Source organism: Cololabis saira, chromosome 10 (genome assembly GCF_033807715.1).
Source record: "Cololabis saira isolate AMF1-May2022 chromosome 10, fColSai1.1, whole genome shotgun sequence".
NCBI classification, from domain to species: Eukaryota; Metazoa; Chordata; class Actinopteri; order Beloniformes; family Belonidae; genus Cololabis; species Cololabis saira.
The window spans coordinates 31004986-31027275 of record NC_084596.1 but is presented as its reverse complement, the minus strand read 5'-3'; the positions used below and the strand labels follow the sequence as shown (position 1 = coordinate 31027275).

Below are 22290 nucleotides of genomic sequence, written 5' to 3'. Positions count from 1 at the left end.
TGTTGTAGAATAAATAAAACAGTGTATTTGATTTGTTCTCTCTGAAGAAGCCGTGTTGATGGGACACTGGGAGGAAGACATAGCATATGTGAGCATAAATTCAATTTCACTTGATTGTGATGGGATAGTGGGTTGGATAAGGTGAGTCCTTCAGGATCTTCTTGGTTTTTGAGGCAACATGAGGTGAAGATCTCATCCAGAGCACACAGTGTTGTAGTTGTGATTTTTTTTTTTTTTTTTTGTGCATGCCTTGGTGAGTCTGCAGGACAGTTTCATCTGCTGCAGGGCTGCTTCTGAATCTGGTCAGGACACTTTCCACTGAGCAGTGGTGAAAGGACTGCAGCAGGTGTTGGGACAGACTGACCTTTCTAATAGTCTGTGGGGAGTGCAGTCTTTGTTGGGCCTTCCTTACCAGGCAACTGGTGTTGTGTGTCCATGTGAGGTCAACAGAAACATGTCAACCCAGAAATGTGTACAATGATGCTCTTTCCCTCATTGATGTCCTGGAACTGCTGACCAGTCTTTTTCTTTCTGAAATCAATGATCATTCCCTTTGTTTTCCCTTGCAACGTTGTACGCCTCGCACCAGTAAGTAAGCTTCTGCACCTCCTCCCTGTGTGCTGTTTCATCACCTTTGCTGATCATACCGCACTGTTGCAGGTGGGTGTACAGGTATATGTGTAGAGGGAATACAGGAGGGGGTTCGTGGCACAGCCTTGTACAAGTAGATGAAATCAGCACAAAAAAGGGGTGGTGCCAGATGGCCCATTGTAAGAACGCCTAGCTAAAATGCATAAGCAGCAAGCAGGAAACTAAAGAGGCCGTGGTAATAAATACCACTTGGTTTGAAACCACAGCAGTTATTGAGGCAGAGATTGGAGAGACTGGCTGTATTGAAAACGACAAAACTGTATCATGTTGCTTTTCTCAGCAACCTGGAGGAGCGTCCTTCTCCTGAGACCAATACAAAAATAGATCAATAATCATCAATCATTATTAGCAGTAGTAGCAATAGTATTTGTAGTTCAGCGCTCACCTTGGCTCCATGACATTGACAGCTACAAATCAAGCCAAAAATCCTGGTGTAATTATTGACTCAGACCTGAACTTCAACAGCCATCTAAGGTTTATTACTAAATCTGCCTATTACCACCTGAAAAACATTGCTAGAATTAAGGGGATTCTGTCTAAACAAGACATGGAAAAACTTATTCATGCATTCATTTTCAGTAGGTTGGATTATTGCATTGGCATCTTTACAGGCCTTAACAAGAAATCAATCAGGCAGCTGCAGCTGATCCAGAACGCTGTCGCCAGAGTCCTTACAAACACCAGGAAACTGGACCACACCGGTCATGAAATCACTACACTGGCTTCCAGTGAGTCAAAGGATAGAGTTTAAAATCTTACTGCTGGTCTACAAAGACCTGAATGGTCTTGGACCAAAATCCATGGTTGATCTGTTAGTTCCTATGAAGCTCCCAGACCCCTGAGGTTCATCTGGATCTGGTTTATTGTGGTTCCCAAGAACCAGAACCAGAACCAAGCAAGGTGAGGCAGTTCAGTTATTCTGCTCCTCACCGGTGGAACAAACTTCCTGTAGACCTGAGGTCTGCTCCAACTGTCAACTTGTGCTTTTCATCATTTATCATTTTATTACATTTTATTTGTTATTTACTGTTTAATTGTTTCTTGCCGCTTTTAATGTTGATGTAAAGCACTTTGAATCACCTTGTGTTGAATTGTGCTATAAAAATAAACTTGCCTTGCCTTTTACACACTAAAAATGCCTACCTTAAATTGAAAATATTCATTTCAGTTGCATGTAAAATTGTAAATTATTCAGTAACCTTTAGAAATTTTAGTTATGAACAAGCAAAAAATACCATTCTTGTTTTACTATTATTGTCAATTTCATTTTATTTTTTTATTTTTTACTTTTTGGATTTTCATATCTCAGTGTCCTGGTGACATGCTGCTGCATTTTTTTTTATTAATTTTTTTATTGACAGATATATACAGGAAAGGTACAAAACATCAGGATAAAAGGCAGTTACAAATTTGGAACAGTAAATTATATATCAAAATAAAATAGAAGGCTTAGAAGGAGGAAAAATCAGGAAATATTATATTTTTACATAAGTTTCTCGTTTTAACCACTTTGGGGTTTATGCTCTGTTTAAGACTGTCTGAATATGATATCAATATAGCTTTGAGAACAATTATATTTGGACGTTGGCTAGCAAATTTAGTACAGTGAATATGATATTTAGCAATAATTAAGAGAAGGTTGATCAAATATACTTTGTCTGGGCTTGTCATATCATTTTTTGATACACCAAATAGTACATGTTGAATGCTCAACTTAAAGGAAGAATCAACTTTAGCATTTATAAAATTATTAAGGTCAATCCAGAGAATATGAGTATATGTGGAATTCCAGAATAAGTGAGATATTGTTTCATCCACATTACCACAAAAAGAACAGAGTGTGTCAATGTTTATCTTATATTTAACAAGATTGGTCTTGACTGGATAGCATGAAGTATTTTAAAAGTAACTTCTCTAATTTTGTTTGTAATAATAAATGTTCTTGACAAGACCCATGTGTTTTTCCAATCTATCTTATTATATAAGTTATTCCAATAGAAAACTGCTGCAGGTTTAGAAACAATATCTCTCTGTATATCTCCCACCCCCTTCATGAGACTGTCAGAGCCCTGGAGAGCTCCATCAGTGACCGGCTTCGTCACCCACGATGCACCACCGAGAGGCATCGCAGGTCCTTCCTCCCCACTGCCATCAGACTGTATAACCAGGCCTGCTCTCAGTAGCCAGTGGACAATAATATGACAATAATATGTGCAATAATATAAGATGTGCAATATCTGTCAATCTGCCAGTCTACCTCACAACACTCCACCTGCTTTTCTGCACTGTTTCTTAACTGTATATACTGTTCATATCCTGTGGTTATACATATTTTTATACGTTTCTTTTTGTATTTTTTATATATTTTTTTATTTCTGACTTTTCAGTCTTTTTACCCCTCTCCTACATGTGTGTGCTAAGTGTACTGCTGACAACAAAATAAGTTTCCCCACTGAGGGAGAAAATAAAGGATATCTTATCTCTTATCTTATCTTATAATATACCTAACTAATACATTGATTCGTAGCTTTATCACTTAGTAAAGGGCAAATATTACCAACATATATGTCATCAGGATTCAACCTTGGAATATTACAATTTTTACCTTTAGGAGCAAAACACAGTAACCAATTTCATTTTATTTTAAATGAGATCTTTCAAAAGTTTTACGTCCAAACGTCACGTGACCTAAGGAATTGTGGGAAATGGTGTTCGTGAGACCAAAAGTGGGTCATACCATTCTTCTAGGTTTTATTTCCTTCTTCTTTCTTTTTAGAAAAAAGTAAATCTCATGTGTCTTTCATATGGACAAAATTGTATTCTTTTATTTCTGTTTTTTTTTAATAATTTTTCTCATAAAATGTGAATAAACATTACAATCACTTATAAAGCCTTGAAAAGCAGACAGCGTCCCCCCCTCTGCCGCGGCTGAACACTGCGCGTCCGCTAATACCAGTCCTCTTCTACCGTCGGATTACGGCTGTGGCAGCACGCAGGGGAATAGTTCCTGGGCTTTGAAACATCGATAAAAGACAAAAAAGTAAGTGAAATAAAGTTGTATGTGTGTTACCTTCAACATTAAAATACTTGTTCAGATTCTAAGACTAAAAACTTCCACTGGCTTCAGGGTTTTTAGCGCCACGTGGCCAACTAAACTACAAGTTGGTGAAGCTGTCAGAAAAAAAAAAAAACTTGTGCAACGTAACTTGAACTGGAGCAAAAGCGAGAGTCATTCTGGTGTCATTTTCTGAGTAATTTGTCTGGTTTTTGACTATTGTCTTCCTTCTATTCAGTTTATGAGAACTCTTTATTCCCTAATTTCTCTGCTCACCATCAGCCTCTCTTTCCACCTTTTTTGAAGGTAAGTGTTGGCCTTGAAGCAGCTTTTCAGCTGAAACTCACACGCCCCAGCCATTTGGAAAATGCAGGAGTTTTGCACTCAATTGCCAGTTATTTAAATACCAAATACAACTGATTCAATTTTCACCTTCATTTTGGTCTAGTAAAATGTTTATGACAGTCTTTTTCTATGTTAGTTAATAAGGATAACGTCTAAAATCCCCAAAATGTCTCTCACACACACAAAAACACGTCTTAAGCAGATATATTGCAGTGAATCTCTGCATGAGTTACGGTTTTTGATCAGTTTAAATTATAATCTGGATAGCACATTATTAGAAACATATCTCATGCACTTCAAATAGCAGCAGAAATAATGATAAAGTTCTTTGTTTCTCTAGGTTTATATCAGTTTTAACTAGATTTACCTAATGAACTGGCACATGACTGCATCCGTACTAACAGAGAGGGCTTAAGCAATGCATTGCTGTATTTTGCCTTATTTTCTTGTGCATAATGTGTGATTAGTATCCTGTTTTTTTTTTCAAGCCTTCCTGCTGAGAGATTTACACTTGATATATATTGTGCCCTGTATATTATGAATGCATGTAATTTATCTTGCACTCTAAATACTTTGAATATTCAATTCCACAGTAGAACACATACGTTATCCTGCAACATGCCAAAGCAGAGGTGAGCTGCACATGGTCTCCTGCATTGGTTGACTTGCTGGTTGTTGCAAAGAGAAGAGGTTTAATGCACTAACAGCGATTCCTCATCAGACACAATCATGAGATCATTTTTAAAAAAAGAAAGTGATGCACTAATGTATCTAACGAGAAACTGTAAACCAAGTCTAAATGCCATCTTTGCCTGTCAATTGTGGTACCAATGTTAGGTTTTTTTTTTTTAAAAGTCTAATAGTCCTAATAACCACGAGTACGGTGAGGTGGTGTGCAGGAGTTTTCTTTTTATATTTGGCTGCAGCTTTCCTCCTCCGACGCACCTTTCCGCAAATCCGGTGTGCTAAAAGTTTTCTACATCGGATTTTTTTTTTTTAAGTCTAAAATGAAATTTCATCTTTATTTTCTGGGTACCCTTTACTTCATTTTGAATGTCTCCTTTTTAAAAAAAAAAAAAAAAAAAAAAGATTGACATGGTGATTTTTCATCATTATCTTAACCACATTGGCACCACATATCTTTTTTTTAAAGCTTACTCTTTTAACAAGCATGTTCCTTTTTTCCCCCCTCCATACTAACTACATTGAACTAATGGATCTAGCTTCCATTGTTGCTTCTTTTTTTTTCCTCTCTCCTCTATTCTCATAAACATCTGACACATAAGTGAGTAGAGAAGACACAACTTAAAAAAAAAAAAAAAAGACATGGATCAAAATCGCCAGCAGAGAGGACTCCCTCCAAATGCCGTCCCAGTTGGGGCCTTCAGGCAAGGGAATGTTCCCACCATGGAGCGAGGAATCATCAGTGGAGACAACATCCAGTTTGGAAGAATACGACGTCGCTCCCGTTTGTCCCAATCGGAGAGCTCCGGGGCTGAAGAAGAGCGCCTGGGCTCCTCCGTGGAGGCCGGCGGCTCGTACGGTCAAAGCCCGTCCCTTCAGGGCATGCAGGCAGAGGCGGTGTGGTACAATCGCAGCGCCTACGAGCAGGCTGAGAGCAACTACCAGCGGCGGCTCGCCTCTAATGGCAACGGACCGTTGTCGGCCTCTCCGAGGAGTCCAAACGCCAGGGGATCCTTGACCTTCCACACCAGGCGCACCCAAGGTCAGCGGCAGGAGGGAGGACATGCCGTCCCCACGGTGAAGGCCTCTGGGACTCCTCACCGTCAGTTCAGCGGTGGACGCAGTCGGTCCTCCTCTGAGACCGAGCAGGGGGGTAAACGCAGCAGGGGGCCACAACCAAGGAAGAGAGGCCTCTCTGAGACGGAAGGCAGGCCCAAAAGGGACAAGTATGACACCTTTCACTCAGGGAATGAGAGACCCGTGTGTCCAGCTTATTTAACAACTATGATTTTTATATTATTTTTGTCCTGCTGCATTGCCGTTTGGCCTTTTCTATGTTAGTCTAATGTGTGTAAATGTTGAGGCAGGTGGGAGTTTGTTGGTAAAGATGTCACTCTGATATTGTCACAACGTATGGCGACGTAGACGGTGTGGTAAAATATCTCTTGCTTTTGACATGTTCAGGTCTCTGTTTTTACTAAGGCCTGCAGCCATCGGCCAGCCTTTTGTCCTATAATCCACACTTTGCAGACGAGGCAACTCTGTTTGTTAGAGGAATGTGTGTGTCTGTTGGCAGTTGAGTGGGGGGTGAAGCATGCATGTTAAATCTGGTTTTTGCCAGTCTATTTTATTTTTAGTTTCCTTTTTTTCTTTTTTTTTTTTTTCTAGTCTTGTCTCCTCCAATTTCCACCATCAACTCCACCTGTGGCTCTGCATGCTCATTTAATCTGTAATATAGCGAAGTCTCAGTCAAGCTTGGTTCCATCCTAACCATCTTGGTTGCAGTTACTAAACGCTTGTTCGTGGCCGTTACGGTGATTTAAAAACTGAAACACTGATCAGCTTATGTTCCTTTGTCTTATATCTTGATTTTGTCCTTCCTTTGTCAGAACCAACATGAGTGGACTGCAGTGCCTCGCCACAGAGAACATCTGGTTCGACAAACAGCGCTACGATGAGGCGGAGAAGCGCTTCTACGAGGGAGTTAATGGCCCTGCCACTCAGCAGCAACAGGTAAGACTTGCTCCATTTAGGAAAGAAAAGGGGGGGGCAGGGCCTTTTTTTTTTTTTTTTTTTTTAGGGTCACTATACACTCAATACTTTTGTTTTAATGTGCGTAACCCATGGATGTATTATAGAACTGGATGGTACACCAAAAATGGCCGCCCATTCATTTCAATGCATTTTGCTCACTCAGCGCATATGCTGAAAAAATTTCTGACTTCCGGGTTTACTTCCGCGTACACGGGCCCATAGAGCATGCGCAGTTGAGTCACCTCCCATGTAGGAATGGGCGATATTTTACTGTTCACGATATACCGTCCAAAAAATTCCTCACGATAAGAATTTGTCATCTCGCGGTAAAAACGATAAATTCCCTTTGATAAAGTTTTTGTGAGGAAGGAAGGAAGGAAGGAAGGAAGGAAGGAAGGAAGGAAGGAAGGAAGGAAGGAAGGAAGGAAGGAAGGAAGGAAGGAAGGAAGGAAGGAAGGAAGGAAGGAAGGAAGGAAGGAAGGAAGGAAGGAAGGAAGGAAGGAAGGAAGGAAGGAAGGAAGGAAGGAAGGAAGGAAGGAAGGAAGGAAGGAAGGAAGGAAGGAAGGAAGGAAGGAAGGAAGGAAGGAAGGAAGGAAGGAAGGAAGGAAGGAAGGAAGGAAGGAAGGAAGGAAGGAAGGAAGGAAGGAAGGAAGGAAGGAAGGAAGGAAGGAAGGAAGGAAGGAAGGAAGGAAGGAAGGAAGGAAGGAAGGAAGGAAGGAAGGAAGGAAGGAAGGAAGGAAGGAAGGAAGGAAGGAAGGAAGGAAGGAAGGAAGGAAGGAAGGAAGGAAGGAAGGAAGGAAGGAAGGAAGGAAGGAAGGAAGGAAGGAAGGAAGGAAGGAAGGAAGGAAGGAAGGAAGGAAGGAAGGAAGGAAGGAAGGAAGGAAGGAAGGAAGGAAGGAAGGAAGGAAGGAAGGAAGGAAGGAAGGAAGGAAGGAAGGAAGGAATTCCTGTTGATGACGATTTGTGTAACAAACATGGCGGATCTGAGAGCGAGATAGATTTATAGTTACAAAGGTGGAGTTGAATTGGTATTTTTTTAATCGTTATCGGGATAAATGCCGGAAATTATCGTGATACATTTTTTAGTCCATACCGCCCATCCCTACTCCCATGATGCTCTGGGGCCTCCCATCATGCCCCGGGGCAATGACGCGAATATTAATATAATATATTAATTAATGTATAGTATTACATATATTATTAATATAATTACATAATATATATTAATATAATACATCCGTGGAATGCACGGACACGGCTGTGACGTCAGCCGTGACGTCACGCCCAGAAAGAGACTTTTTGACGGATATAAAGTCCATGACTTAAAAATATAGAATACAAAGATTAGTAATTGGTGGTGATTACAGCTGGAGGTTCCTGTGAACAGTTTTAGAGGCTTCTCTTTTACTATTGCAGTCTATGGGAAAAAAGCTTTCTGGGCCCCATGGGATTTTTTTATTGCAGTACCGCGGCTGGCCAGTGGGAGAAATCGGCGTGCCTTCTGAGTGTGAGATTCGAGGGCTGGCGTAACCCCGTCAGCCTTTCTTCAGTCACTGCCCTGTTGGTTTTGGCAACGGTTACATCATGATCTGTCATGGCACTCTCCAGCCTGGAGCAGCTGTCGGCCTGTTGTTTATGCCACTCGATTTAGAAATGTCTTGCCGTAGTGAGAAGGGTCAGATGGTTTGGCAGCTGTTTCTGCTTCTAATGTTGTCCTAGGTGGCAGCAGCAACTCTTGGAATTCCTGCACGAGCCGGCTTCTCAATAAAGACGGGGATATTATGGGTTTCTCACTTGCAGGACTTGAAGGGTTATATCACAAAAAGATACTGTTCCTCTGTTGTGCTTTGTTTTCAAGTGATGCTGTCAGTTTGTGTTTTGTATGATGTGGCTTTATCTCTTTATGCCCAAATCCATGGGTGGCATGCGAGTGATGATGCCAACACATTTCATCACAACGGGATCGTAGCTTGTGTAAAAAACAAGTTCAGTTTAAAAGTAGTTATTTTAGGATCCAATATTCTGCTGTGGGAAACTTGACGGCTGCACCATCAGAGTTTTAGGTCAGAGCGTCATGCTGGGTTTCTGTATTTTTCATGGTCTGTTATCAAATTGCCAAAGTGCTGCACGCAAAATAAGTTTTTCATTTTCAGGAGAAAGTCTCAGTGGATCATTTAAAACTTCCAGTTAAACATGTACGTTTAAGGAGTCATGTAATCTGTGGGGTTTGAGCTGATCAGTGCTTCCATTGATGAAGGGAGCTCTTTCTGTTAAAGCACAGCTCATATCAGCTTGGCTCTACAAAGTGTTGTGGGTTTTACCTCATAACAAATACTCACTCCAGTATTATTTCAGCAGAACTTTGAAGCAAGTTGGTGAGCACTCTCTGGAAGATCATCAGATGTGTTGTGGAAATGTATCCAATTTTACTCGGTCCAAAAAAATAACTTTCTAAAAATAATTTGCCAATGTTGATTTAATCTGCCAGACAAATCCAATTTAGATTTAATTCAGGACAACTGTGTTTTTAAATGGTGCAAAAGATGGCGGTAACAAAGCATGTATTGGGTGCTGCAGGATTTTTTTTTTTTTTTTTTTTTATTGTAAATACAATGTTTTGCCTTCAACAAGGTATTAAAAAAAAAAAAACTGAGCTGGAAACTGGTCAGAGACAAACCTCATGTGTGAATGCAACATAAACATCACTGCAGAAGCTCTGAAGTCTAAAACTAAAAAAAAAAAGGGTTGTTTTACAAACAAAAGTTGTTCACATGGTCCTTCTTGGTTTAGAAAATAATAAATGAAAGTCTAAAGAGCAGAAACAATTTGACACTGCTAGTAACTTTTTCTTTTGTCTCTTTACCAAACAAAAGTTTAAACGTATAATTTCTTTTACAATTTTAACATCTGTTTGAGATCATCTAATGCTCTGCAGTGTGTAAACTATAAAGCATCTGTTTGGCATCCAAACAGTGCTTTTTCCGATGCCTTAATGTTTGTCTTTTTACCCAATCTTGTACATGGCTGGGTAATAGGTGAAAACGGCCCAGCATCAGGCCAAAGGGCGTCAGCAGAAACGGCAGCACAGAAACGTAAGTGTTGCTGCTCCAGCCTGCTGCGTGACCTGAGACACAGCTGAATGCCCCAGCTGCATCCGCTGCTGTCTGAAATGCAACGCATGTGTCGCCGCAGCGCCATCGTCTCATCCTGTTGTACCATCTCATTGTCATCCCTCCTCTGTTAGGAGTCGTACACTGTTGAAACATTTTCAGGCATGTAAAACAGAGAGTACACCCTCTTTGAGTCCTAAGATTTTGTGTATTGGGGCATTTTTGAAAATAAATGAAATGCATTAGAATTCAATGATGCCATTTATGTTACAATCAAATATCTAGTAAATTTAAAAAGAAATTGAAGAGCAGCCGCACATACGTAAAATAAAGACATTTATGTTGACATTTGAACTCATCGGAGGTCCAAATGTCTGACGTAAAGCTGACTGCACTTCTTTTAGCAGACATGAAACGTGTTCAGTTGTCTCATGGCGTTTGGATAAAGCTGTTGAACTTAGAAACTGTGCTGCGGCCCACTCACCCTGGGTGGGGTTGGCGAAAGGATCTTTCTGTGTGGAGTTTGTATGTTCTCCCCGTGTTCCTTGGGTAGCTAGTTTGAGCTACCCTCACAAAAACATGCAACAGTCCTGGGCTATACATGCCCCCTCTGGCCAACCGGGGCGCCAGATGGGGTGGGGAAGATCTGGCCGGAATAACGTGATCCTTCCACGCGCTACGTTCGGCCGGAGAAACCCCACCCTGTCTGGTGAAAAGATGCGGCCTGCTCACTCCTCAGGTTAAGGAGGAGACCTGAGCTCAGTGCAGGGCCCTCCCGGGGTTGGTAGAGGATGGCAATGCCCAGGACTGTCAGTAGGTAGGAGCACGGGGTGGTAAAAATGGGAAAAAAACCGATAAAAAATAAAAAAAATAAATAAATATAAAAAATATTTTAGCTAAGAAATTAAAAGGGTGTACTTAGGGCGCATGTTGGATGATTTGTGTTTTATTGGTTTAAGGGCTAGATTTTGCTTCTGCAAACGAATCATTTCTTGAGTAGCTGAGAACTGGTTGTGATTTAATAATTTTTTTGGTTTACAAACCTAATTTTTAGGCATTTGCCTTTCTTCCCCCTCATCATAAATTAATCATTGGTGTTGGTCATCCTGTCTCTCTAACAAAAATCAAGGAACTGAATGATCGAAGGATATTTTGAGATGGTCGTCCAGTGGTTTGTCAGTTTGTCGAGTGCTGCATGCTGATGTTCAGAAAAGATTTTTAACTTAATGGGAATGGATGGATGTTTATTAAAATCATCATTGTGTGTTGTGTACATTGTTCAAATTGTTAACATCACAGATTTCATACCTGCTCGGCTTTCATCTTTTGTGCTTGTTTTTTTTTCACGTCTGACTTGGAATGGTTTTCAGCAGGAACCTTTTATCATTTCTGTGCTGTCTTATGATATGACACTAAATAAATGCTTCTTACAGTCATCCTCACATGGAGGAGGAGACCAAGAGCTGGTTTCACGCATGAAGAGCCTTGAGCTGGAGAACCACTCGCTGCACAAAGGTGTGTGTCTTGTTGTTCTTACCTTTTGCACTGTTTATATGGTTTACATTATTTCAAAGGTATCGCCTGAGTATGCAGCTCCCCTCAGATTTACACGGTTTCATGCTGACACTTCAAATAATAATAATAAAATTCCTTATTTATAATTTATTTGAACAGAGTTGTCAAGTAATATAATTAAAAAGCTCTTTGAAACCTATTATAGTAGATAAATAGAGCAGCCTGCTGGTAAACACTGAAGCATTCGAGAGCTGGGAGAAAACTGTTACTGGACTTAACACTCATCAGGTAGCCAGAAAATATACAGTCAACTTGTATTTCTTAAATTCTTCATGTTGTTTAAATGAAGTGTTTTGTTAATGTATCAATATTCAGGATTTGCATGTGCTGCTCCCAAATTTTAAAACCTTGGGCTATTGTAACTTTCCTGTGTTTGTGCCTCAGTGGTGGAGGACATGAGGGCTGTCCTGCACAAACTGGAGTCCAGGGTAGCCGTGCTGGAGAAGTCCCCTGCAGCTGTCCCCTGTGCTAAGGTAAGAAATGAAGAAGACAGATCCAGCGTGTGTTGCATGAGTAACACCTGTAGAAGAAAACGCTGTCTTGTCTCTGGAGCTACTTTACATCAATGAGTGATCTTTGTTGCTTGTATTCTTTATTTGCCTTTGTTGACTTTGCTCTATGTGGGGGGGCAAAACATGCAATGTTTTCATCGTGTTGTCCATGCTGTTCCTGTGCAGGCAGCTCCAGTCAAACAGGTGAAGGTGGAAAATGGGGATGACGACGACGACGATGACATAGACTTGTTTGGCAGCGACGAGGAAGATGAGGAGGCAGAACGGCTGAAGCAGGAACGCCTGGAGGCCTACGCCGCCAAAAAAGCGAAGAAGCCCGCCATCATTGCCAAGTCATCCATTATATTGGACGTCAAGCCTGTACGTACACATTATTGCTCTAACGTTGCTCGATGCAGCAGGGAAACATTTTAATTTCATGAATTTTAAAGTAATTGAGTGAATATTAACTTACAAAGAAATTGTAATGCATTAATTTTAGGGTGTATAATGATTGATTTAGGTTTTAATTGCATAGAAAAAATCTGTTTCCTTGGATCTTGTCCTAAAAAAGTCTTCATAATTGAAGTCGACAGTCGAGTTTACAAATATTGAAAAAAGGTACAGCGTCATAAACCAGCGTTCTGACAAACACTGTCATTCTCTTTCTGCTCACGTTTCTCGTTTAGTGGGATGATGAGACGGATATGGCGGAGCTTGAGAAGTGTGTGCGCACGGTGCAGATGGATGGGCTCCTGTGGGGAGCTTCAAAGCTGGTTCCAGTCGGCTACGGCATCAAGAAGCTGCAGATCAACTGTGTGGTCGAGGATGACAAAGTCGGCACTGACATCCTGGAGGAAGAGATCACCAAGTTTGAGGACTACGTGAGTCATGTTTGCTTTTGTGTCATTTTAGCTTCTTGTATTTCAGTGGGGGGGGGGTTAATACACGTATGCCAGCTTTACACTCAAAATGTACAAGTGCTTTCAGTGTTGCAAACAGATTTCTTTTCTGGAGTTGGTTCGTGCTCCCGTGTTCTCAGTCCTTGGGTATAAGGTGAACAACGGAGGCAGACTCTCTGCATCTTGATATTACCACGTCTTTAGTCTCATGCAAACTGTGTCATCTCACGATGCAACTTCTCAGCTGCCAGTTAAGACTGTTGTGCTTTTGATTCATGAAGGGATTTGTTTTCAGTTGCATACCCCACATAGGTTTCCAGCCCAGTACAAGTGGATTTTACTTTTAATTTCACTCGTGCAAAAATCAATACCAGTTTACATGGTTAAAAACAGAAGTTAAACTTTCACTGTAGTAATCTGTTTATTAGAAGCCAGTAATACACACACAGTTTACTAACTTAACTAGTGATAGAAGAGGTGAATATTCACACTTCTAAAGGCAACTTTAATACATGTGGATGCCTCACATACATGACATTACAAGCCTACGTCCAACAGATTATCTTTCTTCAGGAAAAGATGTTTCTTTAGTACTTTAAGGGCTGTAGCCTGGTATTTAAGTGTATATGAAAGCACTTCTATTTTGTATGACTCAGACCTCACAGAGTAGTAAGTGGAGGTATTTTTACAAGAGGACGAATGCTTCAGAAAACGAGGATGGATTCTTTGTGGAAAGAAATCTTAAATGTTTTGCTGCTGAATTATTTAAAAGTATTTGTCTCATGTGGGACCACATAGTTCAGCTTTCTCCACTGGGCATGTTAGCACAAATATCCTTGAAGAATGAAAATAAAATGCCTTCACTCGCAAATAAAAATGCAGGTTGGCATTGTCTAGGTCAGTGATTCTTAACCATAGGGCCGCTGCCCACACTTGGGCCGCGAGCGCCATCTAGTGGGCCGTGAAAGAAAATCAGTTTTGTACGTGTGGGCCGCGAGACTGCATAGCAACTCCCGACCAAATGAGGAGAAGAAGACCCTCAGCTAGCTGTACGTGTAATAGTAAGAGAAATGGTGTGTATTTACAGAGAAAATCCTTCATTTTGCACAGAGTACGTTTAGATCCGCCAGGATCAGGGATCGATTACTTGGGTCTGCGCCCAGAGCGAGCGCGGCGTGATCATTTATCCCGGCGCGTCCCCGCGGCGGGGGAGGTCGGTGCCGCTCGGGCTCACCAATGAGCACCTTCTCATGTGCATGAGATTCTGACACCATCCAGCCCAGATTTAAAGTCCTGACAGGAGAAATTAGAGCTCAGTTCTCTCACTGAACGACAGAAAGTGGGGACATAAGATTAAGGGGAAGAAATAAAAACTGCAAAACTGTTAAATTGTTAAGATGTGTTTATATTCATTTATTATAAAAATGTGTTGAGACAATTAACAAAGAAAAGGGGAAATTCAAACTGCTGGTAAAGAAATAAAATAAGATAGCATTTGGAAAATAAAATAAAATCTATTATTTTTAAGAGAAAAAAATATGTGTAATTGAAGTTACACATGTTAATGGGCAAATATGTACTTTTTTAATATAACAGTCAGATGCAGATGTTGATACAACTATGAGGCTACTTGAATGTATGTGTGTGTGTATATATATATATATATATATATATATATATAATCATTTATTATGATGTTCTGGACCTTCGCTTGAGTAAATTTTCTCTAAATGGACCTCTTAAAGTTGAATACCCCTGCTATACAGTGTTAATATTTAACGGGCCCCGGGCCACTCTGTACTGAAAAAATTGGGCCCCAAGGTCAGAAAGGTTAAGAACCCCTGGTCTAGGTGTTGCACATTGCACAACCTTAACTTGGGTCAGTAAATAGTAACTGAGCTCAGATCCGGTCATCTGCTTCAACTCCTCAGTTATCTGGGAGAAAAAATGCCTAGATGAGCAAAAGTAAATATAACTTTATATATCTAAAAAACATTATGTTCAGCTATAAAGCTTTACTGTTTTTTTGTTTTTCTTCTGCAGATCCAGAGTGTAGATGTTGCTGCCTTCAACAAGATCTGAGCGAGACCTGCTCCGCCCAGACGTTGCTGCTGCCCCCAGCTTGTACGGTTAATAAATAAACTGAGCTTGAAGCAGAATCTGGAGTCTGTTTCCTTATTTCTCACTCAAAAGATAAATATTTATTATCCAAGAGAAGCTAAAAGTGCTTTTGAGGCAGCACACTCAGTTTGACACTTTAAGTGAACACAGCTTCAGGGTGGATCCCAAGCCCACCCAAAACCCCGGGTACACGGGCTGGGTGAACGTGGTCTTCTCTCTGTGCAGTAAAACCATCGGAGCAGAAATATTGTAGAAAGATAAAGTGCCACTCCTGAAGTCCAGATACACTCCGATTCTGCTGCCACAGGGAGCAGCGACGCTCACGCTCTCCTTATTGTGCTGAAACGAGCACGCCGTGTTGGAGCAGTCCAGGCTCCAGGATTTTGAGTTGTGTCCCAGCTTGCAGTCGCTCCCTCCTCCACTCCTGCTCATGCTTTTGTAGCAAACGCCAATGGAGACCCCTCCGTTTCCAGCCCACTCCACCTCCCAGTAGCAGCGAGCAGCCATCCCGGCTCTGCCCAGCACCTGGGCCCATCTGGTGAAGCGGTCTGGGTGGTCCTGGTAGGGCTGGGGCTCCGAGCGGGTCGTCACCGACCGCCGCCCGTCCGTGAAGCTCAGGTAACAGTTGGCCGTGTTCATGTCCAGAGTCAAATCACCGTAGTCTGGACAGAGAAGGTGGTCAGATGCCATCTATCATCGGTTTCTAATGAGGGAATGTTAATGAAATGACTCACATTGTAGGAATTCTTCTCTCGTCTTCGGTCTTGTGTTGAAAGCACTGTCATTGTCATAGGCTGAAAATTATAGATACAAAAAAAAGTGGATTTAAGCTGTTGAGGCCTAATTTTATTTATTTTTTTGGGGGGAGGATATTTTTGCACATAAATCACATACCTTTTATCTTCTCTGGGGCATTGAAGTCATTGCTGTCCTTCAGTGAAATGACTAAAAATGCAGACAAATGCCCATCATTAACTACGGTATGTACCAGCAAACAAAGTTAGGTGGTGAAAGGGACATACCTTTGTCAGATACTCTTTTGAATTCTTTGTTAAATGTATCATCCAGGCTGTCCTTCAGATCGACCAAAGCTCCTTTCATGGTTTTATACATCAGGTATGTAAGTGTGTCGGTGTTGGGCATCTCCACAGTTTTTGTAGGGAAATGAAGAGATTTGCACTTCTGAGATAGACGATGGAAAAAAAACAAATTACAGGAGAACTTTTGAATTCAGACAATAAGCTCAGTTTCTCGAGTACCGATTGACCCTGCTTTGCACTGGTTTGTAAAAATATGAAAAATAGAATTTTTTTTTTCTTTTTTTTTTTCTTTCAAGTATGGACATTTATTCATATATACTGTATTTACCAAATAAAGGTATACTGGAGAAAATATTAACCACCTGTATTTTTTAATTGGGAATTAATTCACCAAGTGGTGTGCTTTCCACGTGGATTTGATATAAAACAAGTACTGGTAGGCATCAACACATCACCTCTTGGTCAATATACCATTTTGGATGCCTTGAGTTTCATATTTTGGCCATCATATTGGTTTTTGATATTTCATCGAGTCATCGGCTGAGAACCTGTGTTCGTGGGTATAAGGGAGTTCAGGGTAAATCTGCCTGACAGGAACCTCTATAAGGGCCCACCGTCTCCTTGGCTCCTTAATGGAAACACAGGCAAAAATCTATCCGGAACTCCTGCTAGTGGAAACGCACCTGGGTGACAAAGTAATTGATGACAATCTGCCTTCTCTTTTCAACCAAGATGTCGCCCCCTGCTGTCTTTAAAGGGAATTGCAGCACAGAGGCGCTTGAAATGGCTATGCTTTTCTGAACTGGAGGCTTTCTAATATACAGACTTGTTTTAAGTTGGTACAATCTTTGCAGTTTCTTGGTGAATTCAATGACTTTTAAAAAATTAATTATATTTAATAAAAAGATTATTAGGGAAATATTGTATATTGTGTGTAATGTATATCTATGCATTATATTGAGAGGAAGTAATAGGAAAAGCAGGTACACACAAAAGTAGCATACATTTTCCAAGTGAGTATATATTGGTTTGCTTTAAAAGATGCTTTACTTACTCTATTTAAAAACCAGAATAGAAGTACCTTTATCTTAAGATATGCAGATAAAACTAATTCTAAATTTTAGACCTTTAGTATATTAAATGATGTATGTATAAGTATATGTGTATATGTGTTCATATATGAATATAAGGTGGTCACAATGTGAAGTAGATCAAAACATTTCATTAAAGTTGCCCTAAGACTAACAGATATTGTTCTTGCATATTATGTAATTGTGTTTTTGATCTACTTCATAGTTTGGCTGCTATCAATCAATATTCACCCCATTGCCTCATCTTCATTAAGCCCAGACTATTCTATTCTATCCTAACCTCATCAACAGGAGTCTTCAAAATCCAATGAGCTTATTTATATTTTCATTAGCAAAATCCAGAGCCTGAATTTTGTGACGAGGTTACAAAAAAACATTTCCTCTGATTATTTCATAACGGTCATTATTGTACAAAACTAAAGAGTTCATCACTGCTCAAAATTCTGCTGAATATATTTGTTTGCCTTAGAAGGTAGTCTACAAGCAGTTCTTTTGCTAATATTCCCAGAATTTAACGTTAACTTTTAAAAGTAAAAACATAACGCACTAATTAAACTTAACTGAAAATATGTCATTAACTTTTAAAGTTTTCTGTTTTGTAGGGATTTTACTAATAAAATAAGGTAAAAAAAAAAACAATACCTAAATAAATAAAAACTGCTATCACATCTCTTGTTTTTTTTTTTTCTTCTGCAGCAGAAGTAATTTATCAATGAATGATTTTCTTTCATCCGTGGTTACCTGGAGGAAATGGATGTGGTCCTCTGTGTGTGAGAGCCTCTCCAGCTCAGCGCTGCTCCTCCTGATCTCTGCTATCTCTCTCTGAATCTTCTCCAGGACCTCCTCAGCCTGACTAACGACCGCTCTCTCCTGAACTCTGATCAGCTCCTTCACCTCATTGCTCTGTTTCTCGATGAATCGGATCAGCCTGGAGAAAATCCTCTCGCTCTCCTCCACTGCAGCCTCTGTGGAGTGCTGTGGAGGGTGAAACAGAAAACCTCTTTGCATCCCAGGAAGCATACACACCAGTTTTGTCTCTACACGGCACGCCACCAGTATGTTTGAGGTTCTAGCTGAGGAAATACACTCACCTTCATGTATCCAATGACATATTTAAGTTCCTTCTCTGCATCCCGCAGTTTCTGCACAGACTTCAAAGAGCCATCTCTGAGTTTTTTCTAAGAGAATACAGCAGATGAACATCACACAGATAAGTCTCTCATCCGGCTCACTTGAGTAAAGTCTCTGCGGTTGGTTTTCGGGTTGAAACGTTTGGATTTCACAGTTGAAAGATTGGATTGCATTGGAAGGCCTTTGGTCTATCAGGTGCTGCAGCGCCTGAGCATAAGATGTGGCTGGACGACTAAGACACATTTTCCACCCCCACCTGTGTTAAATATTTCAACTGCTGAATTCGTCACACCAGACAACACAAATAGATATTTCCTTTATCTCAGACAACACATACACAAATGTAATGTCTGTTGTGCCTCAACTCCAATTTCAGACACCACCGAGATTACAAATGAGTCACCCTCATGTTTTATTTATATACAGCAAGTTCTAGAAAGTGGTCCCTCAGAGATTTATCATGACATGGGCACCAGGTTTAATACTGGGAGAAATCTGGTCCAGCACATGTACTGATTTTTGATCTGTTCAAAGTGCTTTTAAAAATGAAAATGCATGCATAGACATTGATAGTATTTTAAAAACAATTGGAGATGAGTTATTCCTTGATTTAACCTTTTAAATCAAACACGTGGAGACTGTTGAGTTTCTGTACACGTAAAAGAATGCTACTACTATTTAGACCTCAGGGAGAAAACTCATGTTCAAATCTAAAAACACAGACTTTTAAAATGTTTTACATACGCTAAATGATGCAATACTTTTTGAGACATGCCACCATCATCATCATCCTGCGACAGAGAAGTACTGAACTTAATCATGGAAAACATTTCATTTTGCTCTAGATTTTTTGTGAGAATATTTTCATTTTTTTTGTCTCACTTTTGGTCTGTCTTTTATTCAGTGGTCTCGAGGTACAAGACAACATTTCTGAAAATTAAAAAGGATTTTATTTGCAACAGCACTACTGTGTAGTTTGCTTTATAGATCTTGTAATGAATTACAAAGAGGTTTATCGGAAGGAGATTACCCCTTCATCTGGGAGTCAGGCAGCTTAGCACAGACTGCAAACAAGGGGACATGTTGCTAGGCAACCAGCAGACTCTGCAGGAACTGTTCCCTAACAGGGTTTGACTTCATTTGTACTGTAGTTTGTACTGTAGTTTGTAGTTTGGACAGTGTAGTTTGGACAGTGTTTGTAGTTTTTAATAAGAAACAATCTGGCTGCAGTCTCTCCCAAAAATGCCTGATCAATGATTTATTGCTCAAACAATTGTAGAAAAACACTGCTCCAGTGGTAGGATAAAAATAATATTAATAATAAGAAGAATAAGAATGATATGACCAGCACACAAATGTCACAATTTTCTACTTTGCCTTCTTTTGGTTAAAACACTCATTTATGTTCCTTTTTCTATGCTGTGCTGCTTAAAGGAATCCTGGCAAATCTGGCACTTTTTTTTAAACGGTATTCGGCAATGGAGGAGTTATTTACATGAAGGAACAGCTTATTTAGCTTTCCAAAACCCAAGTAATGCCTGGAATAAGACCTGAAATGCAGAAAAAATGAAGCAGAGGTATTAAGAGTGTGGGACAGGAGCAAAACAGAGAGCAAATACAAGGAGATTTAAAGAATTATCACCCCGGGATTAATAAAATATTATTAAATTTAATTAATTAATTCAGTAAACGTAAGCGCCTGAAAATCAAACAGAGGCCTCATGTCAGGATGAGCTGACTGTTTTAAATGATTGAACCCAAAAGAAATGCATGTGTTGCTACACTGTGGGTAATCTGTTTTCATGTACAGTTATATGAACGTTTAGAAGCTATAAATGAACTTATCTCATTTCTACATCAGTCTGACAACATCAGTGCCAGGTGAGATAACCACGATAACCTCTCCATGACATCAGCAGGAAGCCCCTGTTCCCCAGCAGGATCATAAACCTTATTTGAACTTACAAAAGGTCATACAAAAGGTTTTACTATTTTAGATTTTTTTATAAAGATCCATTATATATTAAATGGAAGAAAAAAAACAGTAGAGTAGCCCTTTAAAATAAAATACAACTTCAGTTCTAAAAAGTTGGAATTCTGTCTAAAATAAAATAAAAACTGAACGTTGGGATTTGCTACTCTCATACACTAAACCCACATTTTACTCAGACATTTTTACTATTTAATGGAAGGTATTAGCTCATTTTGGCAACAGCGTATCAAGAAAAGGCGTGATAGGCAACAAAGAGATATTGGATGCCAGTAGTACTGTTTTAAGAACAGGTGTGATTCTTTAATGAAAAGCTCAAGAACCTGTAGAAACATGCCTGGGAACAGTTTCCTACGGCATCCAAAAATGCAGATAAAGGCTCAATCATGCACAGGAGAACATAATGAACATGATCCAGAAATGCAACATTCTTGTCTGGGCCAACGCTAATTTAATATGTACAGGGGTAAAGTGGAAAATTGTCCTGTGGTGAGACAAATTGAAATTTGAAATGCTTTTTGGAAACCATGGATACCACACCCTGTTGAATGAACAAGAGAGAGATCGTCCAGCACCGAACGGCTTTAGAGCCGTGTATGCTCCCCATCCAGACGTCTTTTTCAGGATGATTATAAACTGCCTACTGTCACCATTTAAAAAGTGTGGCTCCATCGTAGGAGTCCAGGTGCCAAACTGGCCGGCTTGCAGTCCAGACCTTTCACCAGTTGAAAACATTTGCCAGATCATGAAACAAAATGACCCAGAAGTGTCAAACAGTTCAGATCCTATATCAGACAAGAACAGGATAATATTCCTGTCCTGAAACTGCTCTCTTCACTTCCCTGATGTATATATGAACTGTTGATACAAGAGGGGACAATAAACTGTGGCAAGGTCCCAATTTTTTTGTAGATGTATTCAAATTCGAAGTGGAAAACTTTTTCACACCGGATTTGCAGAAAGATGCGTCGGAGGAACCAAATTAAACAAGAAAACTCCCGCACACCTTCTTCTCACTGTACACTTGTTTATTAGGCCAACGTTTCAGTCATAGACCTTTTTCAAGGCATCAAACTGTGATGATGTGTTCAAATTAAAAAAAGAAAAGAAAGAAAAAACTCTTTGAATACTGACATAAACCTCAGTTTTACATCTTCTTTGCTGATGATGTCATTAAGGTAAGTAGGTAACTCTGCCTCACCTGTTGAGTTGCTCGTTCATCCACCACGGAGACCGTGTCGTGGCCCCTGTGCCTCTCTTTAACGCACTGAGAGCACACACACTGCTGCTCGTTGTGACAGTACAGCCTCAGTAACTTGTTGTGCTGCGGGCACAACCTTTCCCGCAGCTGATCTGAGGCTGGGATCAGCGAGTGAGCTTTCTTGTTGAAGCGTTCCTCGTGAGCTCTCAGGTGAGGCGCACAGTAAGACTCCAAGCACACGAGGCAGGACTTAACCGCCCTGCTCTTTCTCCCGCTGCAGATGCCGCACTTCACTTCCTCAGGCTTGGTGGAGTTTCCAGCTCCGCTCCTCAGAAACTTTTCCACCACTTCACCCAGGACGGTGTTCCTGCTCAGCAGAGGTCTGGGAGTAAACGTCTGCCGGCACTGCGGGCAGCTGTACTGCTCCTTCTGCTTGTTCCAGTTCCAGTAGTCTTCAATGCATTCCAGGCAGTAGCTGTGTCCGCAGGGGATCGTCACAGGGTCTCGCCAAACCTCCAGGCACACGGGACAGCAGAACTGGTCCTGTTCGATGGAAATAGTCGCAGCTGCCATCGCCAACTGACTCTGAACTGCAACAGGAAGGAATGACGGGTGTAGCTTGCAGGTGTGCTGATGACAGCGTCTCAGGTTTCAGCCTTCACTCTGAAGCATCCAATCACAACCAAAAACCCTGCTAGTAGGTTGTCCTATAGTCAAAGAGCACAAAGAGCAACTGATCCACGACCTTCAAATGAAACCCGATACTTTGTGTTTTCGCAGGAAAGCACTGCATCATGCTTGCGTGGGAAGTTCTACGCTTGATGTGTTTGTACAGTGAAATACAAACCCCGCCCTGTCTGGATAAACAC

The 22290-nt window shown here is 40.6% G+C and overlaps 2 protein-coding genes across 9 annotated transcripts; one reads left to right on the top strand and one right to left on the bottom strand.

The window, feature by feature from the left end:
* The first annotated feature begins 3587 nt into the window (after positions 1-3587).
* On the top strand, positions 3588-15006 carry eef1da (eukaryotic translation elongation factor 1 delta a (guanine nucleotide exchange protein)). Of its 8 annotated transcripts, none has more exons than XM_061732526.1 (10): positions 3602-3691; positions 3989-4012; positions 4645-4683; positions 6625-6748; positions 9805-9861; positions 11313-11394; positions 11839-11927; positions 12132-12326; positions 12635-12829; positions 14891-15006. In XM_061732526.1, the coding sequence occupies exons 3-10, from the start codon at positions 4670-4672 to the stop codon at positions 14927-14929; spliced, it is 795 nt and encodes a 264-aa protein (XP_061588510.1). In that variant the 5' UTR covers positions 3602-3691; positions 3989-4012; positions 4645-4669; the 3' UTR covers positions 14930-15006. The 8 variants fall into 8 exon arrangements, with proteins under 8 accessions (XP_061588517.1, XP_061588510.1, XP_061588513.1 ...); XM_061732527.1 differs by having other exon boundaries at positions 3624-3691; positions 3945-4012; XM_061732529.1 differs by lacking the exon at positions 9805-9861 and having other exon boundaries at positions 3609-3691.
* LOC133452843 (E3 ubiquitin/ISG15 ligase TRIM25-like) lies at positions 14691-22063 on the bottom strand. The gene is made up of 7 exons (XM_061732521.1): positions 21422-22063; positions 18191-18277; positions 17841-18074; positions 15991-16150; positions 15863-15913; positions 15703-15762; positions 14691-15630 (listed from the first exon to the last, which is right to left on the bottom strand). Exons 1-7 carry the CDS (start codon positions 21992-21994, stop codon positions 15092-15094), a joined length of 1704 nt encoding a protein of 567 aa, XP_061588505.1. The 5' UTR covers positions 21995-22063; the 3' UTR covers positions 14691-15091.
* Positions 22064-22290: the final 227 nt, after the last annotated feature.

What these genes read in the sequence shown, in the direction of transcription:
- eef1da (XM_061732524.1), top strand. Translation starts at nt 5,378, where the DNA reads ATGGATCAAAATCGCCAGCAGAGAGGACTCCCTCCAAATGCCGTCCCA. An exon ending in CTGCCACTCAGCAGCAACAG is followed by an intron (nt 6,749 to 9,804) that starts GTAAGACTTGCT and finishes GCTGGGTAATAG; the next exon opens with GTGAAAACGGCCCAGCATCA. An exon ending in GAACCACTCGCTGCACAAAG is followed by an intron (nt 11,395 to 11,838) that starts GTGTGTGTCTTG and finishes TTTGTGCCTCAG; the next exon opens with TGGTGGAGGACATGAGGGCT.
- LOC133452843 (XM_061732521.1), bottom strand. Translation starts at nt 21,994, where the DNA reads ATGGCAGCTGCGACTATTTCCATCGAACAGGACCAGTTCTGCTGTCCC. An exon ending in ATGTCATTGGATACATGAAG is followed by an intron (nt 18,075 to 18,190) that starts GTGAGTGTATTT and finishes CACCCTCCACAG; the next exon opens with CACTCCACAGAGGCTGCAGT. An exon ending in ACCACATCCATTTCCTCCAG is followed by an intron (nt 16,151 to 17,840) that starts GTAACCACGGAT and finishes CGTCTATCTCAG; the next exon opens with AAGTGCAAATCTCTTCATTT.